Source organism: Vipera ursinii (genome assembly GCF_947247035.1).
Source record: "Vipera ursinii genome assembly, chromosome: 1".
Taxonomy (NCBI): Eukaryota; Metazoa; Chordata; class Lepidosauria; order Squamata; family Viperidae; genus Vipera; species Vipera ursinii.
In genome coordinates, this window is record NC_139512.1 from 24,221,549 (window position 1) to 24,241,607 (window position 20,059).

Consider the following 20,059-nt stretch of genomic DNA (forward strand, 5'->3'; position numbering starts at 1 on the left):
AGCTTGACTCCCTCTTCTTTGTGGCAGCCCATGAGATATTGGAACACTGCTATCATGTCTTCTTTTCATTAAGCTAGATATACCCAATTCCAGCAACCGTTCCTTATAGTTTAGCGTCCAGTCCCCTAATCATCTTTGTTGCTCTTCTCTGCACTCTTTCTAGAGTCTCAGCATCTTTTTTACATTGTGGTGTCCAAAACTGGGTGCAGTATTCCAAGTGTGGCCTTACCAAGGCTTTATAAATTGGTATTAACACTTCACATGATCTTAATTCTATCCCTGTTAATGCAGCCTAAGCACTGTGTTGGCTTTTTTGGCAGCTGCAGCACACTGCTGGGGCTGGGACTCCGAGATCCCTATCACAGTTACTACTATTGAGTGAGGTACCACCTATATTGTACTTGTGCATTGGGTTTTTTTTGCCTAAATACAGAACCTTACTTTTCTCACTATTCAATTTCATTTTGTTAGTGCTCAATGCTCATGTCTATCAAGATCCTTCTATATCTCGAGCTTACTAGCTGGCTCCATTACAATTTGGAATCGTTTTTCCAACCCCAGGAAAAGGACTTGTCATGTATTTGCCCAGATTCCTCAATATGTTTTATTAGGAATGAGTTTATACCCTTCCTGGATGGGTGATTACTAAAGGTTGCCCTCTGGGGTTTGATTACATTATAAATGCAGCTCTATTTAAAAATATAAGATTAATTATATAATTGACATTTATGAGCACATCCTTGAAAGCATGTACTTTTTTCTGAAATTCAGAATTATTCTGGACAATTCATTTTATTTTTACTTTTCATTGTTACTTTTCCCCAGTTTGATGTTTGGGTGTGAGGTGAACTCCCATAACGCCACATTTTGGGTAGGAAAGGTGAGACCCTTTTGCTGTGAATGATCTCCATTTTTTTAAAATTTGGCATTTTCTTACCTAACCAGCAAGTCATAATACTGTAAAGACTGGGGGAAACTTCACTTTGTGTCAATCTGTCTCCTCACTTCCCCCCCAACTTATCTCACTTTAAATCCTGTATCATTTAGCTGTTCCACACATCTGATGAAATGAGTTGCAGCTTGTGAAAAGTTATATTAATTGGAAAGGGTGATTTGGGGCTATCATAGACTAACAGGGCTCTTCTACAGTTTTGACATTGGAGGACCTTGGAGTGGGTGTCTGCCAGGAATTTTCCATCACACAAGGAACAGGAATTGAAGTAGGATTTGTCCATCAGGCACTTGCCACAAATGCAACTTTTTGAGAGTAAAAGTTGATCTGTTGTTTTTTTGAGAGTAAAAGTTGATCTGTTGTTTTTTTCTGAATCAGTGGTACTTCCTCACTATCAATTATTTTGATTTGATATAGCAAATCTGAAGCTCAGTGAGGAAAAAAGATGGTTTGCATGCATGTAAAAGCATTTTTTAAATTACGTACTTAAAATAGAGGTGATCTCCCAGATTTTCTATTTATGGTGTTGGTCACCCAAGTGTTCCAAGGAAGATTATAAAAGATCCATTTGGTTTCTTTGGACATATCTGCTCTTCTTTAGATTTGTTGATGATCACATCCAGTGACCAATAATTTCACGATGTGGATAATGTCTGTAAATAATAAGGTACTGGATTTCCACAAGATTTCTTAAGATGAAGCCCTCAAAGTTGCACAGAATATTTTACTCAGGTGAACAACACAACTCTGAAATACAAGCTTGTTTTAGTTTCTAGATCTTTCACACTGTGGAAAAATATGCTGAGCTGAAGTTTTCACAAAGAATATGCCTCTGTATCTCACAAGATTTCTTTCTGGGTTAGTTACAGCAAATGTAGATCTCCAGTTACATCACTGTGTGATGCTCAGATCTTCCTCAACCTGATATTCACATCCCTGAATTCCAGCATATGTCAACCACATATAAGTCAAATCATTCAGTATCGCTCCTAGATCAGAATAACAGATTAGTCTGATTTGTCTCAGAATTTCTTTAAATGCCCATTTTCAATGCTTGCAACTTGAATAACATTTTCTCCTGAGCATGTGCAGATGAGCCTGATATATACAACTAGGACCATTGCAAGTGAAAAAGCAAGTCTGGTCAGACAGATTAGTTCTGCATAGACTTGAACGTCTGTCTTTTTCTTTTACAATTACTTCCTTCAATGGTTTGGATAGGAGAAAATGGCAGTTTGCATTCAATACAAGCAGAGGCTAACTTCCTTGTTTGTCAGAAATTATCTGCATACCCAAACTGGGTCAGCATCCCATACTATTATTTTATCTTAAACAGTCCAATCAATTTATTGTCAAATGGGAGATCCTGGATAGGAAGAGCTCTTGTTCAAAGATTATACTGTATATTCTTTTTGCCAGACTACCTTTCCACCATCACCACCACCCTCCAGCTTTAAGCTTATTCTACCACATTAAAAATAGAAGACAGAGAGTTTGACAGGTTTTATTAACATTGTATGATCATTGATACCAATACAAGCTCCATGCTTTGCCAAACAAAAAGAAAATAATGATTTAAAAAAACATGCAAAATCAACTAAGCAGAACATTAAAAATACCCCAATAATTGCAACACCTGTCAAGCTGGTTAGTTCCACAGAAATGTCAGTGAACAATAAAAGCACATATTGCAGTTTCCTGTCTATAAAATACTGTTGCTCTTATCTCATACAGAAGAACTTTTCAGCATTAGAAATGTTTACTTATATTAAGTCAGTACAATATGTTATTGTAAAGAGACCAATATTCTCATTAACAATTTGCAGATTTGGGGAAGGGAGTTGAGTGAAGCAAGAGAGAGCGGTCCTCGGTTCAATTGCAGTCTTTTCCAAATTGCCTAGAAAAGACTAGTATTCCAGCAATCACATCGACCTTCTCCAACTTGGCACCCTCCAGATGTGTTGGGAATAGAATTCCAAGAGTCTTAGCTAGTTTAGAAAAAAATGAACTATATCTGTTGGAAATTCAAGGACATTGAGTCTGGATACATCAGAAGGATGCCAACTGGGGTAGGTTATTCTACCAGATATTAGCCATAGCAATAGCACTTAAGACTTACATACTTCCCACTTTACAGCACTCTTTAACTGGTTTACAACATCAGCATATTATCCTTAACAATCTGACCTCAGAAGGATGGAAGGCTGAGTCAATCTTGAGCCTGTCAGGATCGAACTCTAGACTATGGGCAGAGTTAGCAACATACTGAACCAGAACTAATGGCCCACCCCAGCTGGCATCCTCCAGATGTATCCAAACTATATGTCCTTGAATTTCCAGCAAGTATATAGTAGCTAAGATACCTGGAATTGTAGAATTCTATGCCAAAGGCCCAAAAGGAAGGTTGGGTCAAGGGAGTCTGAACTATGGATGCTACAGCTCACACTTTTCAGTTACAACTAGAGGAGATAGCAAGTCAGCTATAATTGGCTTGGTTCACCTTTACCCTCTGTGATTCAATGATCCTTTCTTAATACCTTTGCAATTTTGTGCATTTACAATGTGCACACCAAATTACTGCTCCCAAATTACCGGTAGGTATTAACTTCCCTAAAAGATGTTTCATATAATACTGATCTGATTTCAACATATCAAATGGTGCACAACTACCAGGAATTTAGCAATCTATCCAGTTTTATTAGTAGACTGATTCTCCTTTTTTTAAACCCTGCCATGGTATGAAAGCCTTTTCATATGTTTCACACAAGAACATAACCTTCCATCAGTGAGGGGGAAAAAACCATTCTTCCATATACATAACAAGCTATGTCTATTCACTTAGAACAACTTTCCCTAATCTGGTACCACTCAACACATCTGGAAAGGGTCATAGCAGAGAAGAATGAATTAAATCCCACACACTTTCACAGAAGCTGACTAGTGTTGATTAACAGAAAGCAGAAAAAAATCACAAATGCGTGTTTCACATTTCATCCAGTGAATACTGCGCTATCAATAAAGCATAAAGATATGATGTCTTAAGTTCAAACAAGCTTTTACAGGAAAAAGGGAATACATTCATACAATTGATTCATACAATTGCAACATATGAATATTAGAAGCACATGTATTATGCAATTCTTCCCTTTTGCTCAGAACTTCCTGTTGTTTATATGCTACAACAAACATATGATGTATATGTTATATGTGAAAAGGCTTGAGGGGGGAAAAAAGAAATCAAAACCAAGTATTTGGCCTCGTTTTGAAATACTGGCAATTCTAATCTATAAAAGATTCAAGAGAAATATTACTAGAAAAAGACCAGAAATGGAACCACTGTTAGAAGTTTATCACCCACTGTATTATTACTTTTTTAATAAATTGCTTATTAAAACATCAATATAAAGATTTGATTTAAACAAGTTAGTATTCAAAAAGTTGTTACAGCGATATATTTTGATGGAAATTCTTCAGATGTTGCTCCTTCAATATGCAAATAGAGAGGAAGGGGAGGAGCAGGGGGAAAAAACCTCTCCTCATAGCTGAAATTGTCAATATTTCCAGACTTCAAACAGGAATAACTATAGTTCACATTATACAGTCCAAAAGACATTACAGAATTAATTATTGGGGCAGGGTAGGGACAAACAATTACTTAGAAAAGACGACAGCTTCCAAATTGTGGAGTTTAGTCTCACTCTCTTTAAACCTAAAATCAAGTCTGCAATTTCCTTCACTGTCTTTAACCAAACACAGGGGTAGGCAACCTCGGCTCTTTTATGACTCATGGACTTCAACTCCCAGAATTCCTGAGTCAGCATGGCTCCACTTGGAAACCTCTCCCTTTCCCCTCAGCATAGCTGACTCAGGAATTCTGGGAGTTGAAGTCCATGAGTCATAAAAGAGTCGAGGTTGCCTACTCCTGACCAAACATAATTCCAAAGAGTGCTCAGCTACCTATGTATTTTCAGGCTTTTCAAACAACTGCATGGATATTATAGTATTTTTAATTTTAAAATGCTTCTGACAGATAATTCATCTTCCAGTCTCTCTTTAGCCTCCATTTTATCCTATACCAGAAGGGCACAAATATGGCCCAGGAACACCTTGTAGCACACCAACAATCCTTTTAGCAGCCCTTTCAGACTGAATAGCCTTCCCTCTTTTCTGCTTTCTGGAATATTTAATTGGCAAAATGGATAATTTACAATTTACTTCTTAAAACTCTTGACACTTTTCCAAAAACGAACCTAACCTCACTAACTGTGGAGCATGACTCACAAAAAGTTGGGTACAGTTCTTAAGCTGAATGAGAGTCTCTACTCTAGTAAAAGGGAGGGGAAAAACATTACATTAACAGCAACCAAGGATTATAACCTTAAATGAGGGATTGTACGGTCAATCACTTAAGAAAAAAAATTCCTAGAAAAAACATTTTTTAAAAAAAAAACCTAACAAGAGTGGTAAAAAAGGCAGATAAGCACAAAAGACTCTTCAGACATATTTGGTTCACAAAGAAGGATGTCTATGTATATCCTCCTTCAGCCAAAGAACAAATCTGACCCCCAATATCCATGTAAAACAGCCTCTGTACTATTTGTACTCTTTTTAATAGTTTAGGGATAATATAGTTCAGTTCATTGTAATGCCATTCAAAATGGAACAATTAGACCACAGCCTAACTGATCCCTTGCAAGATCATTTACAGAGGACTCCCCCAGATATGATTCATTGGAATTAATGCCAACTGCTATCAGATTTGGTATATAGAATCTGACATTTTACCCAACTAGGTGACCTAGGATATTTTGAGATTTTGGAATGTTGCAGTTATAATCCACGTATGGTGCATCATGCTGAGGAAAACCCATGTAGAGTTTGATCAACTAAATATCAGTTTAGGGAATAACATATATTTCTGCTTTGTCAGTTCACATTTAGCTACCCCTAGGAATCTCATTCCTAGATAAACCATAAAAACAATAGACAGGAAAGGCCTCACCTGTCTGTGTCTAAGCACTATATTGCCAATTTATTGGCCACATCATGTATGCCATCCATTGAAGGAAGAATCAAGTTTTGCAGCTAAGTAATTCAAGTTGCTGATCAAAGAGGGTAGGATACTTTGATCTATATATGTTATTATCAAGGTCCAGTCAAGGAGAAGCACAAGATGCTAAGCAGGGCACCAAAACACTGCTCACCCCCATGCATTGCAATGGATATTCCTCTGGCTTCTGAGAAAGCATTGGCTACACATTTTTAAAATACAAAAAGGAAATCAAGATAGTTAAGGAAGTCGAATTCTGCATGCTATATATTACTTTTTTCCTGCCCTGCATTTATAAGGATCAAGGCACAGATACAGCCCTGTCTATTGAAAGACAGAATGCAGAGATGTGGTGGACTCTGATTAACTTCAGAATATGTGTTGACTTTTAATTTTCTTTTTTAGCCAGGCTAAGCATTTTGCCTTAAATCATAGCAGTGTAAACCCGAGTGTATGCACCTACAGCTGAAGTTAATGGAAAGAGAGATTAAGCTACCAGACGCTGCTAGGGAGATTCTTTTAGACAAAGTTAACCTGTATCAAATTTAATATTTTTTAAAAACTGGCAGTGTAAGACTTTCTTACAATCATTTGATAGATTTTTTTTTAAAAAAGGCACACAGATTGAGAAGTGCTTGCATAAAAAGTCCAGAAAAGTCAAGACTTTTATATTAATAGATCTACATATAAAGACTTTTGGAATGGAAGTCCACTACAGTATGTGACCAAGCCCTTACAGGTTGCTTTAAATCTACTTTCTATTTGATTAGTAAAAATGCTATCCTTACATACACAAAAATAGTGTTAAACCTTTCACCCAAAGTGGAAATACAAGGTTCAAAATAATTGGGTTTTTTTTAAGAGAAAAGAAAAGCCCCATCTGGAGAAGTTGGGAATCATACTAAAGTATCTATCCTAAAACAGGTTAGGTCCAAATCAAATGTTTTCATGCCAGTGGATTCAGTGTTATTTTCACATACTATTGTGTCCAGTTATTAATTATTGTCCAGTTTCTATTAAAAGAAGATGCACTTGTAGCTCAGGAGGGGGGAAAATCTGCTGTAAATTTCCAGACTACTTGACTGAGTACACCCATAAACACAGTCCATTGATACAAACAAGAGCTGGTGCACAATGTGTCCCTTTGGAGATTCTGCCCCAGAGCTGTAAACAATTACCAGTTCTAATTAGTCCAGATAGAAATATTTGTCATGTAAGTGCAAAAAGGAAAAAAAAATATCCCTGCAGGAAGAAAACTGTTCCCTTTTAGACAATCAGAAGGAAAGGAATAATCCTGGGCAAAGTTTGGTTAAGCAGGACATGCTTCTTCCCCTCATGTATATAAATTTTGCACAGACAAATATATACATATATATGTACATACATACAAACATTGCAGGAAACAACTGTAAGTACAGTGCATTCTTGTTAGGTTTAGAAAGCAGGAGTCATGTCTGGTTCCAGTTTGAATTGCATGGAATGCTTAATCCTTCTTTTAGTGGAAGTAGCCAAGCTTCTCCTGAAGCCATTCCTCAGTGAGATCTTCTGTGTTCCTGATTTCAAATACCTGGGGGGGGAGAGAAACAGAAACAAAAATATTTTCAGCAAGTACACCGAAACATGATTAAAAGGATAAACCACAGTTGACTATGTTGATGCAACCCACTAAGCCAAACCTAAACAAATTACAGTATGGTTTAGCATGCTGTATGTGTTAAGCCAAAAAGACAACTCATCCAGTCCAAAAGGGAGTAAGAAACAGCTATTACATAATATATTTTTAATTTAACTTTTTTAGAAATATACTACTACTGATGCAGGTAAGTATGTCCAGGAAAAAGCACACAATCATCTATCCTTGACCAAGAAACGGCTAAAGCCATTTGGTTTGGGGCCTTCAAAACAGTGTATCAGCAGATCAAACTACAGTACTATTTTAGGACTTATTTCCCACAGAAACAGGATACTCGAGACCAAGACAGAATCTTTTTAGTTGCAGGTAAGTCTTACATGAGAGAAATCCATTGTTTCCTTGGACAGCAGATCAAGGAGAAAGCTAAGTCAAAACCTCCTCCCCAGCATTTTAGCTTTTTCTGTGAATGGGTGTATTAAATATTACTGGGGAGAACACTGAGTCATGCAAAGATCATCTTTGGCTTAAAGTCTAGGATTTTCTCCTGAAGCTCATCAGTTAGAAATGGAAAAAAGAGGAAGGTCAACTATATGGAAGTGCAGTATAAAGTGGCCCATTTCTTTACTGCAACCTGGTGTTCCCTTAAAATACTTTGGACATGCATCAGCACCTAGCAGGAGCAATAGCCCAAGAAAGATGGAATGAACTAAGTTGCCCACAAAGGCCCTGTTGGATACACCAGATTCTTGAAGCATAAAAAGAAACACACAGCTGTAAAGGAAGAGGGACTGCAGCAGTTCTGGTTATTTTGTGATTTCTCTATTCTATAGTCTAGACCAGGGGTAGGCAACCTCAGCTCTTTTATGACTATTGAACTCCAACTCCCAGAATTCCTGAGTCAGCATAGCTGACTCAGGAATTCTGGGAGTTGAAGTCCATGAGTCATAAAAGAGCCGAGGTCGCCTACCCCTGGTCTAGATGAATGTTTCTCAACCTTATGCTCAAAGAGCACTCCAAGGACTATACATTGAGCTACTTGCATCCCGGAACCATTACTTGCCTACAGGAAGCCAAATAAAATATCATTTTGCATAGTTAAAGATCAATATTCACCAGCCAAATCTCCAATGAGCATAGAGCTGCATGTGAACCCATCCTGGAGAACAGCAATTTCAGAAAGGTTATATAGCACATGTTACAAAGTTCAGCTTTCTCTTGAGATAAAATTTTGGTAAGTACCAGATTATGTACATCCTGCAAATATCAGTGTTTAAATTGACAGACTCTAGGGGCAAGAGGAAATACAACAACTTGGCAACAAATGCATCCAAGGTTTGCTTCAGTTTTACCTTTGTGAGTTCTGCTGTTTGAACTAATTTATTTTTGCTGCCAGCATACATCATCTGTTGCTCAGGCTTACACCCTGTAATTGTAAAGGAGGAAAGTAAGTAGAGACAAATAAAACCACATTAGTCAGTCTATTTGGCTATAGCTCCTCAGTCCTTACTGCATATGCAAAAAACAACTGGTCTTTTCCTTATCCTACTTGCCACTTTAAAATTAACATAACAATTTCCCCAATCTAACGATTTCCAGATGTATCAGACCAATTCTCACAATAGACTGGCTAGAAATTAGGGGGGTTGAAATCTTTCAAAACATCTCGAAAATATCAATTTGGAGAAAATTCAATTAGATAAATCTGCACACCAAAAAAGATTCAGTTAGCAGTAACAGTAGTTGCTTGTTAAAAGAAGTGCTTGGAAAATATTGAAAAGGCCAGGCTGCCTTTTGCCCTCTGAATATGCCTATACTTTACAGTCTTTATCTAAAACTATTACATGTACTATATTGGTGGGCACTAGGACGGAACTTTTTCTGTGGCAGCACCCTTAGTCTAGGGATTTAAGTCTTAAGAAATGTTGATTAAGAATGCTTTAAGGGCTGATGTTTTTATTTCTGCTTACTGAGGATAATCTATGTCTGTGAAACTTGAAAAGCATGCTATAGATGTTTTAATATATGCTTCTTAAAAAACAACATTCACAACTTCATGTTCTATAGATGTTTGGGGTTATGACTTCCATAATCTTTTACTAGCAGGAACTATAGGAGGGCACCAGAGGGCCTAGCACTGTACACACATATTTAACAGGAAATCTGATCAACCATTTACTTATTTCACTATCCTCTTCAAGCTAGTTAAAAGATATTTATTAAAGACATCAATTGCCAATTCTATTCATATATATCAAAAGCACTGAACACAGAACATATGTTCCAGAGTCTACGCCAGCTTGTCAGATTGGAAACATATAAGCATCCACTGAATGTTCTAAAATGCACGCTAAAAGTTTACACACATTACTGAGTGATTCTTATTATTTACATTACAGTAGACCATTATTAGCCCTGTGCCGAAGAGATGGTAATTTAAAATGTGAGGGAATATATCTTACACAACTAAGACAATTTGGTATATTAACCCTTAACATTCATATACAGTGTTCACACATAGTGCTAATTTGGCATACCAGCCCTTAATATAATACACACTCAGTGTTCACACATTGTCTTAGGCATATAATGTATTATTTATTTATTTATTTATTTTAATCCCATTTATATCCCGCCCTTCTCCGAAGACTCAGGGCGGCTTACAATCTAAGCACAAATCAAATGTGCTTAGCAATAGCCTTCATTCTATGTATATGCCTGCTTATTAGGGCTTTTGCCCCCCCAAGCGGCATTATTACAAAGTCAGCTTATTGCCCCCAACAACGTGCAACAATTATATTTCCACTATGACATCATAATGTATGTGCATTATTTGACTACTGCAGATGCTAATGGTGTTAAGCCAGGGGTGTCAAACTGCCGGCCCACGGGCTGGATGCATCGTGGAAGCTGTGCCCACCCCAGCAATGGCAAAACCGTCCCGATACGTTGCGCGATGTCACGTGACGTCGTGAGCTTGACATATCTGTGTTAAGCTATTGTTTTATTTATAAAGGTTCTCACATAATGCTAAGCTATCTCCATGACGTGGGAATACAACTCCTAGTTGCTATGCAGGTAATCCCTAGGTAAGTTCAGCATTCAGGGAATGAGAAATTTCCTTACATTTCAAAATCCAATTGCTATCAAGTTATTCATCAACTCAATGTAGAATAAAGCACATAATTGCTGAAGTCTTTACAAATTTCATTAAAGAAGCCTTTAAAAGTTTTCTGCAGTCCTGGTGAGACTGAAAACAACTGCATCCCCATTCGCTAACAAAATTAATTATTACCAAGGTCTACAGCCATTCTGTATTCTCACTCCCTTTTCTGATAACCCCTGTCGCTTGTTGGTCTCTCTTCCTACAACTGTTTTTAATGCTTTGTTGACCCAACATAAGGGCCCTTCTAATGATACTCAGAAGCCAAACAACATAAACTTTTCCCAGCTAATCAAAATGAAAATCTTTAACATATCTTTAAGTACTTTTTATCTTGGATGGCAGCCATCTTTTTATTTCTACTGAAGACAGTTTGCACATCAGTTCATGAGAGTTCAACTTACCAACTGGACTTGAGAAGATAAAGCAGAGGGGGTAAGAGACTCGCCCATCATCATGCTGGTACTTGTAGCTATAGACAATGAATGTGCTCTAAAGGTAAGGAAACTAGAAAACTTAAGTGTGGTTTGTGGAATATTCCACAGCTGGCTTGGTTCACATACACCCTAAACTAAAACCAAATAAACTATAGTCTGGTTTATAGTAATGCATGACTCCAGTATAAAAATAAAGCTCTTCAACCTGCTATAAACCCTTCCTGGACATTTATACAAGAAAGGAGATTCTAAGAAAGATCTGTACACCTTCATTTACCTCTAGACTCTATGCTAAGAAGCACAACATATAGCTCATTGGCTCAGGCACCAAAACATGACAGCAGAAACTGATTTCTATGTACCAAAATATTACTTTGATCACTGATAAAAGATATCGAGGTTGTCTTTCTGGAATTTCATCTTTTAGTTCATCTGGAGATATGCCCTGTAAGAATCACAACAACTAGTATTTTAGCAATGTCCTTTTATAGTCAATATGCAATACATTATTACAGCCTTTACTCACTTTAAGACAGTATTTAAAGTCAATACCAGCACTGAAAAACAAATTATTACAACTTGTTAGTTTAGTGCAAGAATATCCTGTTTTTCTTTGGCTGGATACATGTATAAATAGATGTAAGTAATGTACCTATTGAGACCATGTTTAGCAAAAAACAAAAAGTTTATATATTTAAGCTTGGCAAAACAAAAAGCTACTCCAACTCAGACATACCTCATGTTCTTCATCCAGAACTACCAGCTGTTTCTCTTTATCAATTTTCACTATACAATAAAAGAAAACAAAAAAAAATTCATTTAAATTATGCTATCTGCGGGAGGTGGGGGGAATTATTGTCATTCACTTAGGTGTCTTTGTTTTTTTTACTGGTTCTTTTTCTCTTTCACCTGAACTAACAGTCATCACTGAATACAATAAGACCACTAGAAAAAGTATTTCCTAATAGTCATCAGGCTGCACTGGCTTTTATCACAAGAAGGCTAGTTTTAAATTTAGCCAAAGGAGTACTATGTCTGGTCCGTGCTCATCTAATATGTGGCTGCAAGCATTTTTCCAGGAAAGCTGAAACCCAGATTTATTGAACCATTTATTATTAAAACCTACAAAGACTCAAGACACCAATTTCTCCCTTAATCATCCCACTGCTACATAAAAGATCTTGGCTCTACCTACATTGAAGTAGAAAGGAGTATTAGGTATATACACTGCCTTAATTTATTTATAAAATCAGTAATGGTGAGATTTAAAAGAAAATCTAGTATCTAAATCAGACATGTCAAACACAAAGCCCGGGGGCCAGATCCGGCCCGCGAAGTGGTTTCATGCGGCCCCCGAAGCCATCCTGGAAACAGAGGGAACAGCCCCCACTGCCTTGGCCCCAGCCCAGAGACCCTCCTTCTGCCAGAGACCCTCAGATCTGTCCCACTCCTGCCCAGGCCTCCATAGGCACCCTTGATGCGAACGATGTAGAGCTGGCCATGCCCACACAGTAGGCCATATGCACTCTGGCCACGCCCACCCAGTAGGCCACACCCACCCTGGCTATACCCACCCGGCCCCTTGAGGGCAACCGCAATGCTGATGCGGCCCTCAATGAAATTGAGTTTGACACCCCTGATCTAAATGGTCTTTGCTGGTCTTTGGTGTGTCACATCAGGCAAACAAAGGCAATATGTTATTGTTTCTGCATTAAAATACTATATATGTAGCTTTGTTTGAGTTTTGTGCATTTCATTAAACAAACCATTGTCATTTACAAATGCTAAAAACATCTGTATCACAATCTTAAACATCTTAAATCCCTCCTGAAAATGGGCTTTGAGTCTGGCCAACTTTGAAATGTGGCCTTTGATATGTTGCATAAAGCTGGTGTGGTCCTAAAGCCAAAAGAAATCTCACATACCCCACTGGATGCCAGCCAAAATTAACTTACCTGTATGCCAAAGTCTGCACTATTCAGAATTTTGCATGTACAAGTAAAATTGTACATGTAATTCAAATTCAACTAAAACAATGGAAATGTGGATTTTACGTGATTTTGTTTGCACAATGTACTCAAAATGACTCAAAATAGGGCAAATCTATACAACCCAAATGCTCCTAGATTTGCTTCAAAGACTTAATGGTCTTTTAAAACTTGTGTGTGGGTATTCAGAAACAAAAATCCAAGTTATTTTCCGCCAGAGGAGAGAACATGAGACTGTATTATTCCCCCTTATGAGTGTTGTGAGCCCTCCTTTTCAGCTTACTGATAATGGCTGCATTGTTTGTGTCTTTACGAAAACGAAACTTTCTCAGCTTCTCTACCAGGTCTTCAGCAACATCACAAACCACTAGGGATTCACTCTAAAGAGAAGAGGGACGGGGAGTGAAAGAGAAAAGGCACAGATGAACAAAAGGACTCTTTATTCCAGACATACATATCACTCCAGTCCTCAACTGCTGGAGATGCAATGCTTATTAAAAAAAATCAGGCAATATCTTATTCGGAGAAAAGCTATAGCAAGTATTTTAAAGAAGAAAATATATGATGAGAATGTAGCACAGTATTCTGGGGGTTGAAGTCCACAAGTCATAAAAGAGCCAAGGTTGCCTAGCCCTGCACTAGACCAAACTGGCTCATTCACGTCATATCCCAATGCTTTCCTGCCTGTGGCCACCTCTTCGACCATCCTTGCTGATGAAAGGTTTCTAACTTATTCAAATAATTCCACTTGGAATGTCCTATGCTCTCTGCCAACCAAACATCTCTACCATGCTACTTTTCTTTCTTTCGTTCTTCCTTTCCTTCCTCCCTTCTTCAAATCCTTCGTCTGCTTCTTTTGTAAAGTATGCAACAGAATGCACTATCCTCACGTTCAGCTGAAATGAAACTTACAATTATAAAAATTAAATATTCTCACTTGATTGTAATTCCATTTCCCTAGCTTTCCCATTTTGTCCCTCTTAGGTTGCTTTCCACACCATTTTGCCTTCTGGATCTGCCTTTTTATTATTTTGATAGTGGGTTCCATAGACAATATGTACAATTGACTATTCCCAGTACTGCATGGCAACATCTCCCAACACACAGCTTGTTATCAGAGTTCAGTATGGGCAGCAGTGCTAAATACAGTTCTGAGGAATTACATATACATGTATTCAATGTGATTTACTTCTGCAAAACCTAGTAATAATTCTAGGGTGTTCACATATTTTACATAGCCATAATGTTACTTTGATTTTGGCTTGGAATATGTCTGTAGTGACTGTTTAGTCTGAAACCTATGGTTTAAAAAAATGACTTAATACATGGTAAAGCCAGCCAAGAGCAGCAACTTGTGGATTTTGCAGATATAGCATTGCAGTAGGCAAGGTGATCCACCTCAGGAAGAGGTGCAACACTCAGGACCAACATAACTAATGTATGTTTTACTAAATACTCCCATGTAACACCTCTACTCCGCGAGCTGCATTGGCTTCTGGTTGCCCTCCAGGTGAAATTCAAGGTGCTGGTGATGACCTATAAAGCCCTACATGGCTTGGGTCCGGGATATCTGAGGGAACACCTGCTGCCGGCATCAAGTTCCCTTCGTCCAGTGCGCTCCCACAGGGAGGGTCTTCTCAGGGTGCCACCGGTAAGAGATTGCCGGCGGACGACACCCAGGGATAGGGCCTTCTCAGTGGGGGCGCCTGCCCTTTGGAACCAGCTGCCAGTGGACCTGAGGACTGCCCCCGACCTCTGTTCATTCCGCCGGGACCTGAAGACCTGGCTCTTCGAGCTCTCTGGCCCAGGCTGAGGATTAATTTATTTTAATTGGGGTTTTACTTATACAGGGATAAATTTAATTTTTTTTTAAACTTGGTTTTTTAACTTTTGTATTTTGGTTTTTAATTACCCTGTAAACCGCCCTGAGTCCTCCGGGAAAGGGCGGTATATAAATGTAATAAATGTAATGTAATAAATGTAAATCAGACAGCTAAGAAAACCCAGGTTTCTTTTCATTCTGTAATAAATAAATTGGGGAGATTCCCATATCCAATATAGAAAGCTATGCATTTTTACAAAATGGGTAATTAGGCTACAAAATTTCTAAAATTGTAGCAACAGGCACCAATTATAAAAGGAAACAAGACAATTTATGAAGAATAGTAGTTATTAGTCACAGCTGCTATATATTACTTCCAGTTACCAAGGCAGCAGGCTTTTCAACATTAAGAAAACATTAGTTCATGGGTTTATGTTGAGCTTTGAATTTCTCATATGCACCTGGTTCCAAAAGAAGAAAGCTTCTGCACCTGGTTGTCCAACATGGATATATTAGACTAGGATGCTAAAGTAATTTGGATGTTTTTATTCAGGGACTAATTGGTAAAATTATTCAAAACAAATATTGCAAATGAAGGCAAATATACATGTCCCAAGATGTTACAGGATCCAATTGAGTTAGTCATGGGGACCAAAGGTTTATTCTTTCAAGCTTTGGGGCTCATGCTGGAGCCCATCATCAGGGAACTTCTCTCTCTCCATAATATGTAAAACAGATATTCATTATTCTATATTACACAAATAAACCAGAACAGACAGTATTACATTTCTTTTTTAAAAAACAAATGCTCATAAATCCAATCTGCAATCTATTTTACTGTATGCATACAATACTCACCGTGTATAAATGCTGTATGAAAATATAACCTGGCAGTTACAATTGCACACAATTACATTAAGCCAGAAAAGCCACAAATGAGTTTCCCAAGCAGATTGACTTTCAGGTATTTGTTATGATATGCAAAGCAACTACCGGTATTTCAAAAAAAAAAACCATTTGCTTATAACAGAAGGCTCTGAGCCTGCAAGGAGTCCTTGAGCATGAGAACAGAGTATTGCAATCTTGTTGCCAAGGAAAAAGAATAAAATGGATTCAGAGATCTTCATCTTCTGTATCTTATCGGCCCTGTGCTATATCAGGAGCCAGTATAAAAACCACAGGATTAAAGGGAGATTAATTTGTTGACCTTTCCTTCTCTCCCTTTGCAAAACATTGCAAAACATTTTGGATAAGAACTGTTTCTCTTACATCTATTACTCCAAAGCATAATATATAATGTGTTAAAAATGCATTTTTGAGGGAACATAACATCTAAGGAAAGTTGCTTCAAAGCACATAATTCCTAGTTAGGGGCAGGAAGGAGATCCCAATTACATGTGATGGGTTTAGAAACACAGATATGTGCTGCATTTCTTCATAACAAAGTCTTAAAATCTCTCACAAATACACAGCTTGGGGGTCACAAAAGTCTTGGTTTGTTAGTTAGGCAAAAGTTTCACCAACAGCTTCTGAGCACACAAAAAAGATAAGTCAAATTCCTTAATATTAAGCAATATTTGTAGTTAGGAATTAGATGTTGCAACACAAGGGAATGGATTTGAAGAGAAAGGCAATGAAGAATCCCAAGGCCATTCAAACCAATCTCTCCTTGCAATGTAGGCAAGCTACTTCTATCTTGTCAACATTGGCTATAGATAGAAAACGACAAGAGTTTTTGGATCAAAATAAGAAGCAGTAATACCATTACTTTTACAAATGAAAATGATAGTTCAGTGCTGAACTGAACTATCAGGATTATAAATGTGCCTCAGTCACTCCCAGGATTTAAGCCACTCATTTCTTCACTTTTTCCATCAAACCATGAAAGGAATGACAAGTGCAAATTTAATGCAGATAATTGTCTGTGAGCATGCATTTAAAATATTTGAAGGGGCTTTTCCTATTGACCACTAGGGTTTCCCCAAAGTGGTCAATACCAACCCTCACGGTTCAATAAGACAATCCATTATTATTAGTTTTCATATTACTATTTGTTATTATATATTTAAGGCTCAATGAACAATCTGAAACTTCCTAAAAGGGTTGATGAGCTGAAGAGCATTAGAGGCTAGAGCGTATTTCCCAATCTCAAGAGAAAGAGAGGTGTAAACTTCAACTCCCAGACTTTCCCAGCCAGGTTGAGAAACACTGGACTATAGGAAAAGTATCCATTTTCTCCCCAAGGCAGTGTCTCCAAGATGTGCTGGACTCCAAATCCTTGCCATTTATTTTAATGATAGGAGAACAGGAGAGAAAGAAAACTGCAAATGGAAAGAAATGAGCGCTTGTGCTAAGAAAGAGACTTGCAAAATGGGAAAAGAAAACTGCAATTTGGTCCTACCTTTGCAAGAAGCATTGATTTGTCTTTGAGGAGGCGGCAGGGAGTAGCAATTCCAAGCTCTGCCCCTCCTCCTTCCGACGCGAGGGAAAATTGGAGATAATTTCATTAAAAAGGAGCATCAATCCGAAGATTGGTGGATCATCCCCGTAACTGGAATTCATCGCCTTAACCTTTTTCAAATATTTAGGCAAAGCTTACAGGAATCGGTACGTTGTTTACAAGCCACAATATATCAGTCTAATAAACAAGCGCATTGCATTCAATTTAGGCTGAATTTGTTGTTATGCGGGAGGAGAGATCTCATTCTCCATCCAATCCCCGGGAGGGGGCTATTTATTTAGAGCTTAAATAATCGCAAGAAGGACGGAAAAAAGAAAGATGAAAACCCAAACGCTAAAAAGCAAATCGCAATTCCACGACAAGCGATCTCGTGAACTTACCATCTTGTAGCTGCAGCAGCTGCCTTTCCTAGTGCTGGCCCTTTAAGAGGCCGGGTGGGTCCTCCCCACCTCAGCCCCAATCCAATTCCAGGCCCACTTAGTGCGCATGACCTGAGCATTCCCTGAACCAATCAATTGTATCGCTCGGCTTCGGCGGCGGCCACCCCTTAGCTACGGTGAGCGAGAGGCCATAGCTCTGGAACTCCCTCTCAAGCGGAGATCATTACAGCAATTGTCTCCCTATTCCCTCCCACCTGAGCGTCCATCCATCCGCCCACGCCTAGAGAGGCTGCAGGGTAAAGAGCGTCCCATAGCCGATAGTCCATAATTCCGGGCGGGGCGAGGGGAGTACTTCCTCCTCGCTCTCCCGCCTCTCAGTTAACCAGGAAGCAATGTTACCTTGGTAACCAATATTTTCTTTTCCAAAAAAAAGAGGCCGTACTGCCGCCCCCTTCAAAACCGAAACAAAGCCAAGCTAAACAAAATTAAATAATGTGATTACTCCTAAACATAAAGCAACCATTATTTACATTTTGGGCTCAAGATTTTAAAAGTTTAAGTTTAAAATTGTTAATGAGGGGTCCTTGGTGCTCTCTGAGCTTGCTTGTTTTCTTGCAGACGTTTCATTACCCAAACTAGATTTATTTATTTATTTATTATTGGGACTTATATGCCGCCCTATCTCCCGAAGGACTCAGGGCGGCTAACAACAATAAAATACAATAATACAAAAGTTAAAAAGAAATTAAATTAATAGCCCCAGTAGAATAAATTAAAATTAAGTTTAAAAATTAAAAACATAATTAAAATCCCTGTCAGTCCAGGTCAGCCAGGTGGAAAAGGAGTGTTTTGAGGCCGCGGCGAAAGGACCGGAGATCCAGGGCCATCCGAAACTCAAGGGGGAGTTGGTTCCATAGGGCTGACACTCCCACAGAGAAGGCCCTCTCCCTGGGGGTCGCCAGCCGACATTGTCCGACATCAATGCTAGTAAAATTGTGAATATCTCTACTATAGTAGTCATTTTACACCAAGGAAATTGTTTTTGGCATATGCTGTTGAAGACTTAACCACTTCTGAGATTGAGACACCTCTCACAAAGGCTTATTCCAGCCTTCTCCAATCTGGTGTCTTCATGATGAACTATACCACATCTTCTATCATTTGCAACCAGCATTGTATCCCTATCAGCTCACCTTTGTTTGCATTATAATCCTGATGGATACCCAATTGGGTTTTATATTATAATCAATTTGTTACTGTCAAAAAGTGTTTCTCAACTTTGACCACTTTTAAGATGTGTGGACTTCATGAATTCCCCAGCTGGTGTGAACTTCCAATTCCCAGAATCCCCCACTGGCTGGGGACTTCTGGGAGTTGAAGTCTATACAACTTAATGTGGTCACAGCTGAGAACCACTACTTTGAAAGATACTATCCCAATCGTCTCAACAGTCTCTGGGCACTTTTGATTGGGATGCAAGCTTTGGGATGCAAGAGAAACTGGATTTGGAGCATCTGTCTACTAATGACTGATCATCTTGACAGGTTATGCAGGCTCCATAGAAATCTAGATCAATCACTCTTTTGAAAAGGTTGTTTTAAGACTAAGGGTCCTGGTTTTAGATGCGTGCTGGTGGGTTAGCAAAGCAAAGCATTGACTCAAAGCTGCAATGACCAGGCTCATGTTCAAAAGAACATCACTCTTATAAGTCACCAGGGACCAGTTCCATAGATAAAGGTTTTCCCACAGACTGGAGGGGCGTGATTTTGTGTGCTGCCTGCATCCCACAGATGGGGCTTTGCTTGTTTGTGCGGACCAGTTGCTAGCGTGCCGGTACTGATCCACGGACCAGGGGTTGGGGACCCCTGGATTAAAATATATAAATCAATACCAGCATAAAACAACAGAGTACAATTTATAAACATAATCCTATGGTTGACTACTTGGATGCAAGTCCTGTGGAATTGAGTCAAGTCCAGTAAATGTCTATTGAAATTCTGTTAGCAAAAAACTGAACAAAATTAAATCAATGGAATGCAAATGAAGTGTATTTTTTGTTAATACTTTTAATATATAAGTATACAAGTTATGACAAATATTTGCAAAATGTACACAAATGTTCAAAAATACAAACAGCAACAGCATTAGCACAGAAAAACAGAACTGCAATAAGTTA

The 20,059-nt window shown here is 38.4% G+C and overlaps 1 protein-coding gene across 2 annotated transcripts; it reads right to left on the minus strand.

Moving 5' to 3' along the window:
• Window positions 1-2,440: 2,440 nt before the first annotated feature.
• GMFB (glia maturation factor beta) lies at window positions 2,441-18,094 on the minus strand. Of its 2 annotated transcripts, none has more exons than XM_083379054.1 (7): window positions 17,884-18,094; window positions 13,504-13,600; window positions 11,969-12,018; window positions 11,626-11,677; window positions 11,200-11,280; window positions 8,985-9,058; window positions 2,441-7,569 (listed from the first exon to the last, which is right to left on the minus strand). In XM_083379054.1, exons 1-7 carry the CDS (start codon window positions 17,884-17,886, stop codon window positions 7,498-7,500), a joined length of 429 nt encoding a protein of 142 aa, XP_083235180.1. In that variant the 5' UTR covers window positions 17,887-18,094; the 3' UTR covers window positions 2,441-7,497. The 2 variants fall into 2 exon arrangements, with proteins under 2 accessions (XP_083235180.1, XP_083235179.1); XM_083379053.1 differs by lacking the exon at window positions 17,884-18,094 and adding an exon at window positions 17,444-17,589.
• Window positions 18,095-20,059: the final 1,965 nt, after the last annotated feature.